Here is a 12,151-nt window from a genome sequence, read left to right as displayed (position 1 = left end):
GTATCTTTCCCATAATCTTAGTTTCTGTTGTCAGCAGTAAAATAGGGCAATATGATGAAAACTCTATCGAATCATCACCAGGCTTTGGAATTAGTGAAACATCTGCTTTATGCAAAGATGGTGGGAGTTCAGAAGCTTTCCTTGAGTGGTTGAACATTTGGAGGAGCAAGGGTGTAACCATAGCATCATACGTCTTAAAAAATTCAATGCCGATCCATCAGGACCCGGGGCCTTATTCGGAAAGGAGGAGATAGCACTACTTATCTCTTTTAAGGTAATATCTTCATCCATGGCTCTATCAACTTATTTAGAAGGGGGGGGGGGGGGGGGGGGGGGTCAAGATGGTGCCATTTCTAGATTTTGTGGATGGCCTTTGAGGCTGTGCCTGTCTTAACTGTCTAGCTAGCAATCTATGTGTTTTGTCTCCCAGCTGAAAGTATTGATGTCTAACTTGAGTGAGTAACTTTTCAACATTCTTTGAGATTATGGTGTTATATTTATATTGTTCACTATAGTTGTGGTTTCCCTGTCTATCAGTAGTCTCTAAGGGTGTTAACTCCTTTTCTATTTCAGAAAGTCTCAACCTAGAACGTTTCTTTACTACCGCCTCATATGATACCTTTATCATTAGTGCTTAAAAATACAGAAATTTGCTCTGAGAGGAATGTACAAACTGGATTATTTTATATATATATTTTATGCAAAGATATTCAAACACCAGGTATAATCTCTCCTATTGATCTTCAATTCAAGATCCAACGAAACAGGGGTGTGGTCTGATATAAGAATGTTGTGATAGGTACACACGGAAACAGCTGATAGCAACGTTGAATCTAACAAAAAATAATCTATCCTTGAGTAACTTTTAACAGAGGAGAAAAATGAAAAATCTCTTCCTGTTGGATGGAGTAATCTCCAAATATCTACTAGGTTATAGGATTGAATAAGAGTATTAACAATGTGCTGCTCTTTGATGTGCCTGACTGGCTTGGTTGCTTATCTAATTTTGGGTCTAAAAGGCAATTGTTATCCCCTCTAATTATCACATTGGAGTTTGATAGATCAGGTTAAGTGCTGAATAATTTTTTTAAAGAAGATGGGGTCATCAAAATTCAGACCATATATGTTTACCACTGTTACTGGTTTTGAATTGAGAGATCTGTATACCACTAAGTATCTCCCGTTTTGATCAGAGATGGCTTGTGTGTGGATGAATGGAACATTTTTCCGTATAAGTATGGCCACCCCCCTCACTTTAGTTTGACTGGTAGACCTGTTAGCCATCTTACTGCTGACTTTTTGATGTGTGTTTCTTGAAGAAAATAAATATCTCCTCTCAGCGATTTCAAATGTTTAAAAACCTTTCCCCTTTTGACTGGGCTATTCAGCCCTCTTACATTCCAACTGATTAATCTGATTTTTCCATTGTTATGTATACTTACATCAGCTCACATCTCTGAGCCCTATTGTCATAAATAAATGTGTAACCATGACTGAGCAGTATGGATTGAAATAGCTTACGTTTCTCCGAAGGGAGATCCACCACACTTACATGATGCAATAACAAACAAAATAAAAGAAAAGGAAAAACTGTCCTCGCCACTGAGCTGGAGAAAAGTTTGCATGGAATTGCTAACAGGAGAAGTTCTACAACAGATAACTTGGAAAAGTCCCACTCATCATTTTAAGCAGGGACAAGCTTTAAGGCTGACTCTTATGGAAGCTACAGTGCTAATAACATTGTGTATTACAGTCTATTATGGGCTTGTTTCTTAGCCGTCGCCCGACAGCTGCTTGCCTGCTTATCACAATGTCATAAACTACCAGTTAGCTATATATTGCTTCAGGAACCATTCTGCTTTGGCTGGCATTTCAAAAGTGTCAGTGTTGTTACAGACAGTGACGATGAACCTGGCAGGGTGTCAAAATCCATATCTGATCTTCCTTTCCTTGCACTTATCTTTGATCTCATCAAACTGGTGACATTGGGTCTGGGAGGATGTCCACTGTAGCACTTTCATAGGTAAGGGGGGACTTATACCTTGCCAGCCGCAGCACAAGCTGCTTGTAGTTGTGCAACCTCGCTATGATGGGTCTTGAATTTCTTTTCTGGGCAGGTTGAAGACATTTGTGGGCCCTATCCACTTTTACTGGTTTAATAAAATGTTCTTTGCCTAAAATCTCAGGTAGAAGTTTGGCCACAAAGTCAGATGGTTTACCTTCCTCAGCTTTCTCCTTGATGCCCATTATTCAGATGTTCTGTCGCCGGGAGCACGCTTCTAGCTTCTGATGCTAGGTTAGCACACCATCTTTCTGGCTCTTCAATCTGTTTCTCACACTATTGAGCGGCCTCCTGTGTTGACATTAAACAGACATTGATCTCAGCAAATGCAGATTTCAGACCAGAGAGGGTTGCGTTGATTTCAACAAATCTTTTGTCCTCAGAAGAGTTCAGTGTGGTGATAGCCACTAATACATTATAATTTGTAGCTGAAGAGGAGCTAGCACTACTTATCTGCTGCCTTAGCTAATATATCGCCAACAGATTTGTCATCTGTAAAGTCTTCTTTGGGCTTTTTCCTCTGTCTGGTTATGTCATCTTGCTCAGGGTTATGTATACCACAATTCATGAGCGTTTTTCAGAAAGAATATTGAATATTTTAAAGTGAGTGTAAAATTAGAAATGTGGCGGAGCTCCCAAACTACACGCTGCTGCACCTCTATCAGTATTTCAGCAATCATTTGCCATGCCCTCCTACACTTGCCCTCAGCACTTGACATTATGTCGCACCACACGTCATGCAAGTAGCCGCGCAAGAGCAGGGTCCGAGGGGAGCGCGAGATTTACAAATGAACACACTTGCTTACTCATTATTAATCGTCAATAAATTAAATGACAAAAAACAATACTGTTCAAAAATAATTAATATATTTTATAATGTGAAAACTCTGTGGTTAAGGTTTGGTTTGGCATAAAAACCAATCAGGTTAGGTTTCAGGAAAGATATGTGTTTTTGGTTAAAATGACTACTTTGTCAAAATCCTCCTCCACTCAAAAATGTGTTTTGCTTAGTTTCACTATGAGCTTCACTGTGCAGAGTAATGTATGTGCATGTTTTCACATTCATCTGCTGAAGGAGGAGGAAACTTCTCTGAGCTCATCTTAAGTCTGAGTGTTATGTGGAACCATGAAGCCTCCAGTGCACATACACTGAGAATGGACTTCACAGTGAAGTAAGAGACATCTTGTGTTCAGCAGTTTTTACTTGTTTACTTTTGAAATTAGCAATGTTTACATATTCATAGATTTTTGGATTTTTCAATGAGGGAGAGGGAGGAGATGCCATTTTAAGAATTTCTAACTAGTTAACTGTTGGGTGCAAAAACCATATCAGACACAATTACTATTCAAAGCTGAGTATGTTTATGTCTTAAAACATGTCTTGAGGGGATCATTAAGGTTAGGGGACCTTTGTCGTCATGGTTACAGTGTATGGTTAAGGTTAGGGGATGATCGTGGTCATGGTTTTTAAAAAACAATGTTGACTCGTGTGTTGAAACAGAAAGCGAACAGTGATCTCTCAAGTTAAAGTCTGATGTTTTGTTGATCCATCCATCCATCCATCCCGACCTCCTACATAGATTTAATAATTAGTATGACCACAAGGGCTGTCACTTTTTCAAACAGTCAAGTTCGAATGATTTTGAACTAACAAGTAATTTGTTCAAATTAATTGGAACTTGACCCATACACTGAAATGTGTCTGAGATACAATTTGCTGTGACTGTCATCAGCATATGTGGCCAGCGATGTCTATTCATCAGTTGTCAGAGAGGGCGTCTTTAAAAAAAAAAGGATAAATGGTTGAAATATCCAGCTTTTTCCACTCCATGTGGTTGTGTAAACTTGACCAAACCAAACTAAACATTGACAGTTTAATTGTATGAAAATATTGTATATCTACTTCTATATGATTAATAGTTAAATAACATCCAGTCTGAAACCAATTCAAATGAACACATTTGGAACATAAATGGTGGCTGTGAGGGTACCTCTTACAAAAAAGGTTGGGAACCACTGTCTTAGCAGACACACGGTCGTAAAGGTACAAATAAATACTATTTATATCACACTTTTCTGAAAAATCAAGTTAGTTTATTTCAACTGATGCTGCTTCTCACAGCCACACAGTGCATGGTGTATCACTGATCTCACAGAATTCCACTTGAGTACTGGAATGTCACTTAAAATAACAACATAGATTCCCCACAGGGAAAGTGATCGAAGGTTTGTTAAACCACCATTATAATGTCTTGCAGGCTACTCAGAGAAATGAGGTCACGCTGGTTATGGACAAGGCTCTTACATGCACTATAAACTGGTTACTTTAAAATCCTAGCATTCAGAGCGATGGCACACTGAGGAAGCAGGCGCTGTAGTGAGAGCACAGTTTTCCCTTACAGGGCGAATGTGTCTGAATGTTACAAACAGAAGTTCAGCACTGGAAACGGACTTATTTACACTTAATGTCAGCTTCAGTTTTAGTCAGACTTAAATTATTTAACAGTTTTGAATATGAGGATGACTCTCTATGTGTGATGATCTTTCCTTTCATCCTGCTGTCATAGTGACACTTTTCCTGTCTGAAGTCTTTCAGCAAATCTACACAGGAACCGGCTGCGTCGCAGTTTCAGTGTTCACTGGAAGAGGAAGTGAAGCTTCTGTTCTTCAGCAGACACACTTATAATGTAGTTTAGAGTTGTTTTGCCCACGTTTTAAAATGTTTTACAAGCACAGATACACATTTGTAGCCGCTTTAGATGGTAACAGATGCTTTGTGATGACTTATTTTAAAAGTCAATACAACAAATCTCACAGCACTGCTGCTGTCATTAACTTGTGTTTTTGTTCATTTCATCTGACAATGCTGTGATAATGAAATAATGATTTTATCTGCAGCTTGGTAATGACTGCTGGTTAACATAGCCTAGTATTTTTGAGCTGTGATTGAATTTCATATTAGTTCTACTAATAACAGAAACAAAAAGTGAAAATGAGAGAAACTATATTGTGAAATTTGCTGCAGTATGTATTTGCAGAGAGCAGGGTGAGACCTAATGAGCTGTCTACCTCCCTCTCTTCTCTCCTTCTCTCTCTCTTCCTCACAAACTACAAACAAGAAAAACTAGTTTTTGTATATGTATGAAGACAAAGTCAGAAACAAATGAAATGCACCAATGAAAATACATTAGAAATCAGTTACCAATAATACAGGTATTTAGCGCGTGAATGTAGCAGAGCAAGAGCCAGGCGTGATTCAAGGACCCAGTAGACACACACACAGCAGCTAGAATGGCAGAAGATCATCTCTGGCAGCCACAACGCAGCCGGATGCTGAGTACAAGCTGTGAACAAGAAATCAAGCTGACTGGAACACATAGTTAAGTGCATGTGAGCTGCTCTGAGGCAGTGACTAAGGACCAATCAGACTGGATTAAACAACACCAGTCACATCCTCCTCTGTGACTCCTCTGGTTTCTTTTAGCATCAATCATAATAAGGACACTCTTAACTGCATTATCAAACTATAGATTTATTGATAAATACTACAGAGACACATCAGACATTGGACCTCAATTTCATTAGATGATGATCCAAATGGTCTGTAACACCACCTTTATTCTTTGATCAGAGAGTTCCTGATTATAATCATGAATTTGGCAGTTCTACACTGTATTTTATATAGACAAAGTTCTTGTACTGAATTTAAAAAGTACTCATTTTGGTATTGGTATGAAAACTTAGGTAATGTATTGGCACTGTATTGAAACTTATAAATCATACCAATCGCTATTAATGGCAAAGTGTTAATCACACTGATACACCCCTTTAGGTGGCGTTTAGACTGAAAACAGTCCTGCCTTAAAACAATGCAAGGGGCTACAATGGTTGGGTCATGTTGTTTGAGGTACTGGTGAGACAACTGCTACAGATGCATTTAAAGGCTTATCAAACCCTGCACAGTGGTTTGTAATACTCACAGACAGGATTCTACAATTCTGGAAAGTTATCACAGCAGCAAGTGACCAACACAATGCCTTGCCAAATGATGTTGGGTTGTGTTGCAGCAAGGGTTGTGCCAGGTTCAACTTTTTTGCCAGACGACCACTACATTTTTTTGGCGAGCTGTCTGCGTTGGCACCCCCCCACTGCGACTGCCCCCTTTCAAATGAATGGGAGGACTGCATTTTTTCATGCAGAGCTGATGTTGGTCTGAACACCCCTTTCTATAAGATTCTATACAAATAAGCTTCTCACATTGTCTCTGCTTGCCTGTGGACAGACAGCCTAAATAATATGAACAGATTCTTTTGTTCCTGAAGAAACCAGACAGATATCAGTGAGGTTGTGTGTATTTTCTGCTGCTGTAAGAGTGAGTGGTTTGTAATGAGTGAGCAGGCAGGTCAGATGCTGGGAGCTGCCCTGGAGCAGTGGGGGGGTTCACTGCCTCACTGAAGGGTGCTTATCCACTGGCTGTCGATGGAGTGAAGGGCATTGCTTGTTCATCTACCCACATTTGCATACAGGCTTGAGGGATTTGAATCTGCAATTATTTGGTACCAGGTTGACTTCTCCACCCTCTACAGCAGTGGTTCACATACGGTCAATGCAATTATCTGCATTGAGCTCTGTTAGAATAGAAAACCAGCTTTGTTTGCACTCTGGCTTCTGAATGTGATTGAAACACACGATGTCCAGAGTACATAATAAGCTCCAGTAAAAGGTGTCTGTGTCTCACTGACTGTCAGCCAAATGAATCAGAGCTGCTCAGCAGGTATGAGGACACGTGCTTCTGATGTCCTGAATGACGCTGGTGTTTAATCTGATTGCTGTGGTAATTATTTTTTCATGAGTACATGTTTTGTTCTGCAGTGTAGTTGAGGAGCCACTTTGAAGTCTGATACATCTCTCTCAGTTCATATTAACAGTCTGTCTCTTAGAATACAGCTTATGAAATGTTTTTTCATCTAAAGATCTTCAGCTGTTGAACACAAATCTTAAAATAAACAAACACAATCTATTAAGGATTGGAAATTATTTTTCACAATTCATCCAAACAAAGCCGTGTAGTAAATGAATCTCTGTATTGACAGTGGATATGGATGGCTAGATATCAAACCTCAGTACCAACTAAAGTGTCCCTAGTATATAAATGCATGCTCAGATTTGTACTTTTCTTTACTGAGTCTTTAATTAGGCAGTTTCTCAATCAAATCAGAATTTTGGCAATTTTAGAATGTTTTATTTGGGAAAGTTTCTGCTGCTTGTGTTTAGCCAACATTTAACATTTGAGAACATCAGCTTCTTTAGTTACTAAATCTAGAAAATTGTTTTCTGGAAAACAAGTTTATATTCCCCAAAGGAAGGTATCAAAAAAAGATATCTTTCTGGCATCAACACTAAAACTCAAAAAGGTTTCAATTAAATTAAGACACTGAGGAGAAAATAAATCAGGATTCACTGTGAGAAGAGGTGACCAGTGTTCCTCACACTCACAATCAATCCAAAATAACTTTTAAAATCCATCAGTAATGCAGATTGAGAGAATGTTCTCCCTCTATTATATCATTACTTTTTTGGTCCCCAGAAGTGACAGCGCTCCCTCCGTGGACCAGGTGCCAAATATCGTGAGTGTTGTGTCCTATGACCTCCATCATGTCTAAATAAAGCCATTACAGAATATTCACATAACAGAGACCTAAAATATGTCTGAATGACAAAACACATAGATCAAGCCTGTAATCTCACATATTTCAGGACAAAAAAGGGTTGTGCTGTAAACAGCAGCACCATGGTAACATCCCACAGACTTTGGCACATTGTTGGTGTTAAGAATACATATCCATCCATACATAGTTCATCATTTTTAGCTGAAACATGAAGTGGTTCTGTTCTGTGCAGTGGTGACAGAACCAGTCTGATTCAGCACATCAGTGATGGGATGAATATCAATTAGAGATGATTTCTGAGCTTTTCTTATTCTCATGAATGAACTGGTCAAACTTGAATCATGTGTCATAGCAGGAAATACACCAGAGATGTAAACCATCAACAGGATTTTGTTGCCTGTGCCTCTGAATCGAAGGGCAAAGCTTCTTCCTACGACTGCATTTTTCATTCTTCTTGAACACTCTACAGTCACACAGGGTGAACTCTGCCATTGAAGGGCCAGAGATATCAGTTTGTGTGTTTGCTGCAGTGCAGATCTGTCCTCAACCCTTTGCACTGGCTTTTATTGTAATTGGAACAACTAGATGTAATCCACCACAGCTTGTTCTCTCAGTTCTCATGCTTTTTGGATTTTCAAAATGTACTTATTAAAAGCTTATGTAAACGCTCAGCCACTCAGTCCTATTTATATCAAAGTGCAGGAAAGAGTTAATCTTCAACATAGCTCCCAGTTGTTATGACAGCTGACATTACTGCAAACTTGAGTATCAGAGCTCAGAGTGCAATAACAATCAAATCAACAAGTCCTCCAAATTAAACTACAAAATATAAACCTGGTCTATTCACTCCAGAACGAGTCAAAGAAGCCTTTTCTGATCTGACACCCATATCAGCTGGACCACATTGCTATTTCAAAAATAAAACAGTTTTATGGTCTTCGTTTAGTCCATCTTCCAAGGTAGTGAGACATAGGGCCCTATCTTACACCCAATGCAAAGCAGCACCAAGCATAACACAAGTGTCTTTACTAGTTTAAGACCGACGCATTTTCCCGTCCAGCGCCCACGTTGTTTAAATAGCAAATGCACTTGCGCCCATCTGAGCACCCATGGACGTGTTAATATGAGGTGTGGTCTACATATGTGCGCCTACATAGACGGGTGCACAACACGCGCAGTGCATAAACATGCAAAAGATTACAACTAAAAGGATTACAATGTGAAAGATTATTATTGTGTACATTGACATATTTTAAAAAGTACATGTCATAATGGTCAGTCCTAATATTTATCAGAATTAACTAATCGCAGTAATGATGGATGAAATGGTCTAATTATTTGACCGAATCATGACAATACATGTAGGTATTTAAACAGACCCGTCAGGTTGATGGTGTCTGTCAAGACCCAGCAAACAGATCTCAACAAGGGATCAGACACAGATCAATTTTCCTGCTGCATCAATACATGAAGACATGAGGAACACATGAGGAAATAAATGAGGTGAAAACAATGATTCAACTAAAGAAGGAAATAAATCTGCACAGCTGCAGATTAGTTGCTGCCAGCAGCAGGATCAGAACCTTGGAGAGCTGATCAAGACCTGATAACTGTGTTGATGATTCTTTACATGATTAAAATTAATGACTTAATATTTAACAAATATTCATTAACATGTTTGAGAGTACAGTGATCAGGTTTCCATACTTTCAGCAACTAAAACCCTGCTGATTTGACCTGTCACTCCATGACTGAACAAAATGATTTTAAAGAAACCAAATTAAAAAAATAAACTTTTTCAAAAAACAAACAAAAATAAATTTGCAACAAATGAATGAACAGGATCTTAAAGTGATGGTCTGGGGCCACAGGAGGGTCCAGGAGCAGCAATGTGCGTGTTATGGATCGTGCACTTTCATTTTGCGCACAAGCAGATTGTTTCCTCTGCAGAGAAGTGCTCCTTCTTTCTACTTGAACAATGCACCATTATAATAGCAACCCACCAAGGTGCAAATGCACCTGGCTTTTAAAGGGAATGGGAGATGACACTCTGATTGGTTTATTGCATGTTGCACCCAAAACATACCCATGATTAATTAGGAGACTAAGTACAACCCCTTTGAACCATACGTCTGGCGCTGCAACCATTTTTTCTGCCGTTAAACTAGTAAAAGTGGATTTGGACACACCATAAATGCACTTGCACCAGGCGCTTCAGACTGTGCGCTTAGGTCGTTAAAATGGGGCCCATAGAGTGGTTGCCTTTTCTTTATACCATAATTAAAACATACTTACAAATATTATATTCCATTTCTGCCAAGTCTGTTCTGCTAGATGCGACTAAATTCTACACATTGCATCTTTAAGTGAATACCACCAAGGTGATGATCGTCACAAAATTGTTTTTCACATTTGCTGTGTAGCTAGCTACGTGATGGAGTGGGTGCTCGAGCACATATGCGCCAATTACGAGTGCTCCAGATTTAGCACCCACAGGGAAGGCTGATCAAGAAATAAATGAATAAATAAATTCATTTTAAAAACTGCATCTTTCAAAAAACTGTATCTATTATTTCTATTATTACTATTACTGGTGAATATTTCAACTATGAATCACATTATCCAGTTAAAATTGTTACAGCTCTGTGCGTGTGTACGCTAAAGGTGCTGTAGGCAACTTTTATAAACATTACATCAAAAACACTTGTTAAATTTGCTGAAATTCTCATCATATCCTGATAGATATTTATGAGTCAAGTGCTCTGTGGAAAAAAATCAAGTCTCTCTGGCTCCGCCCAGTGTTGTAATCCCCATTTGTAAAAATCCACCTGCTCCTCATGAAAACACAGAGCAGCCCAAGAATTAGCACAACACACTGGATCTCTCTCTCACTCACTCTCTTTTTTACCATCTCCTCCTGCTGGAGCTAAATTAACAGAAAGCAGCTGTTGGTTGTTTTAGAGGCGAGGCAGCTGTCTGGCAGCTCAGGGATCCCGTTTCGTCGTTTTCTTTCTTCTTTGTCAGATCTTGTCCCAGGACTGCTGCTGCTGCTGCACTGAGGAGCTGTACTGCTACACAGATAGACATGTTGCTCTTTGAAACGCAGTTTCGGGACGTTTTGGAGGTTTGCACCATCCAGCAGCTCCTAGCACCAACACCACACTGTGCTGCCCTGTGATTCTTTTTTTTTTTTTTTTTTTCTTGGACGGTACAAACCAAATGTCAACATAATCAATTGTATTTTATGAAGTAAGAATAGGCTACTAAACACAAACATATTTACAGTATATTGTACACTAAACTAATTGCAATTGAAATATGAAAGCAGACGCTACACCCTAATACAGATGAAACTGTACTGTCTGTGATGCTCTGGATATCAGAAACAGAAATTTGGGAGGATAAATCTATGACCTGGACCAAAAGTTCCACACTGCACTGTCATGCAGTGTGGAACTGTGTCTGTTATGCTCCCCTACCCTCCCTCCCTGGTGGTACCAGGGGTGGTACCCCTCCACCTTTTTTTAAAAAAACAAAATTTTCTCTGTATTAACTTGAAACTGACAGAAGTATATGGCATTCATCATTTTGTATTTCACATTGAATATAACTGAAGCTTTGCTTTTAACACATTATTTAATACAGTAAAAGAAATGAAAATGGCATGGCCAAAAATATTGGTACCCTTAACTTTTGTAGCACAGCCTTTGGAGACAATAACTGCAATCAAGCGCTCTCTGTAACTCTGAATAAGGATTCTACACTTCTCCACTGGCCTCTTCTTGGGCAAACTGCTCCAGTTCTCTCAGGCTTGATGGGCGCTGTCTCCCAACTGCAAGTTTCAGCTCTTTCCACAGATGTCCAATGGGATTCAGATCAGGACTCATAGCAGGCCACATCACAATGGTCCAACATTTTCTTCTCATCCACTCTTTGGTGCTTTTTGATGTATGTTTGGGGTCATTATCCTGCTGGAAGACCCATGACCTGTGATAAAGTCACAGCTTTCTGACACTGGGTTGTATGTTTTGCTTCAAAATGCTTTGATAGTCTTCTGATTTCATTGTGCTGCACAGATTCAAGGCACCAGTTCCTGAGGCAGCAAAGCAACCCTAAAACATCACTGAGCCTCCTCCATGTTTCATGTAGGCATGGTGTTCTTTTCTTTGAAGGCTTCATTTTTTCTTCTGTAAACATAAGGTTGGTGTGATTTACCAAAAAGCTCTAATTTTTTTTCATCTGTCCAGAGGACATTCTCCTAGAAGGATTGTGGCTTGTCAACATGCATTTTGGCAAAGTCCAGTCTGGCTTTCTTCTGTCTCCCTCTTACAAGTGGGTCTTCCTGGGTCTTCTATCATGGAGCCCACTTTCATTCAGATGCTGCGACTTGAAACTATTGTACCTTGAACTTGAAGATCAG

The 12,151-nt window shown here is 39.4% G+C and overlaps 1 protein-coding gene across 4 annotated transcripts in view; it reads left to right on the top strand.

Moving 5' to 3' along the window:
• The window catches only part of rragd (ras-related GTP binding D), a 90,744-nt gene that overhangs the window by 68,494 nt on the left and 10,099 nt on the right, over positions 1–12,151 (top strand). Inside the window, exon 7 of one of the 4 annotated variants that reach the window (XM_042436971.1) lies at positions 7,650–7,732. The exons of the other annotated variants lie outside the window; for them this stretch is intronic. Within the exon in view, the coding sequence (XP_042292905.1) occupies positions 7,650–7,693 (44 nt within the window). The 3' untranslated portion in view covers positions 7,694–7,732. Of the gene's footprint in view, positions 1–7,649; positions 7,733–12,151 lie in introns of those variants that run through there. 4 annotated transcript variants of the gene reach the window in all.

This window comes from Thunnus maccoyii, chromosome 16 (assembly GCF_910596095.1).
Source record: "Thunnus maccoyii chromosome 16, fThuMac1.1, whole genome shotgun sequence".
Classification (NCBI taxonomy): domain Eukaryota; kingdom Metazoa; phylum Chordata; class Actinopteri; order Scombriformes; family Scombridae; genus Thunnus; species Thunnus maccoyii.
The sequence above is the reverse complement of the archived record's forward strand: the minus strand, read 5'-3'. Positions and strand labels throughout refer to the sequence as shown.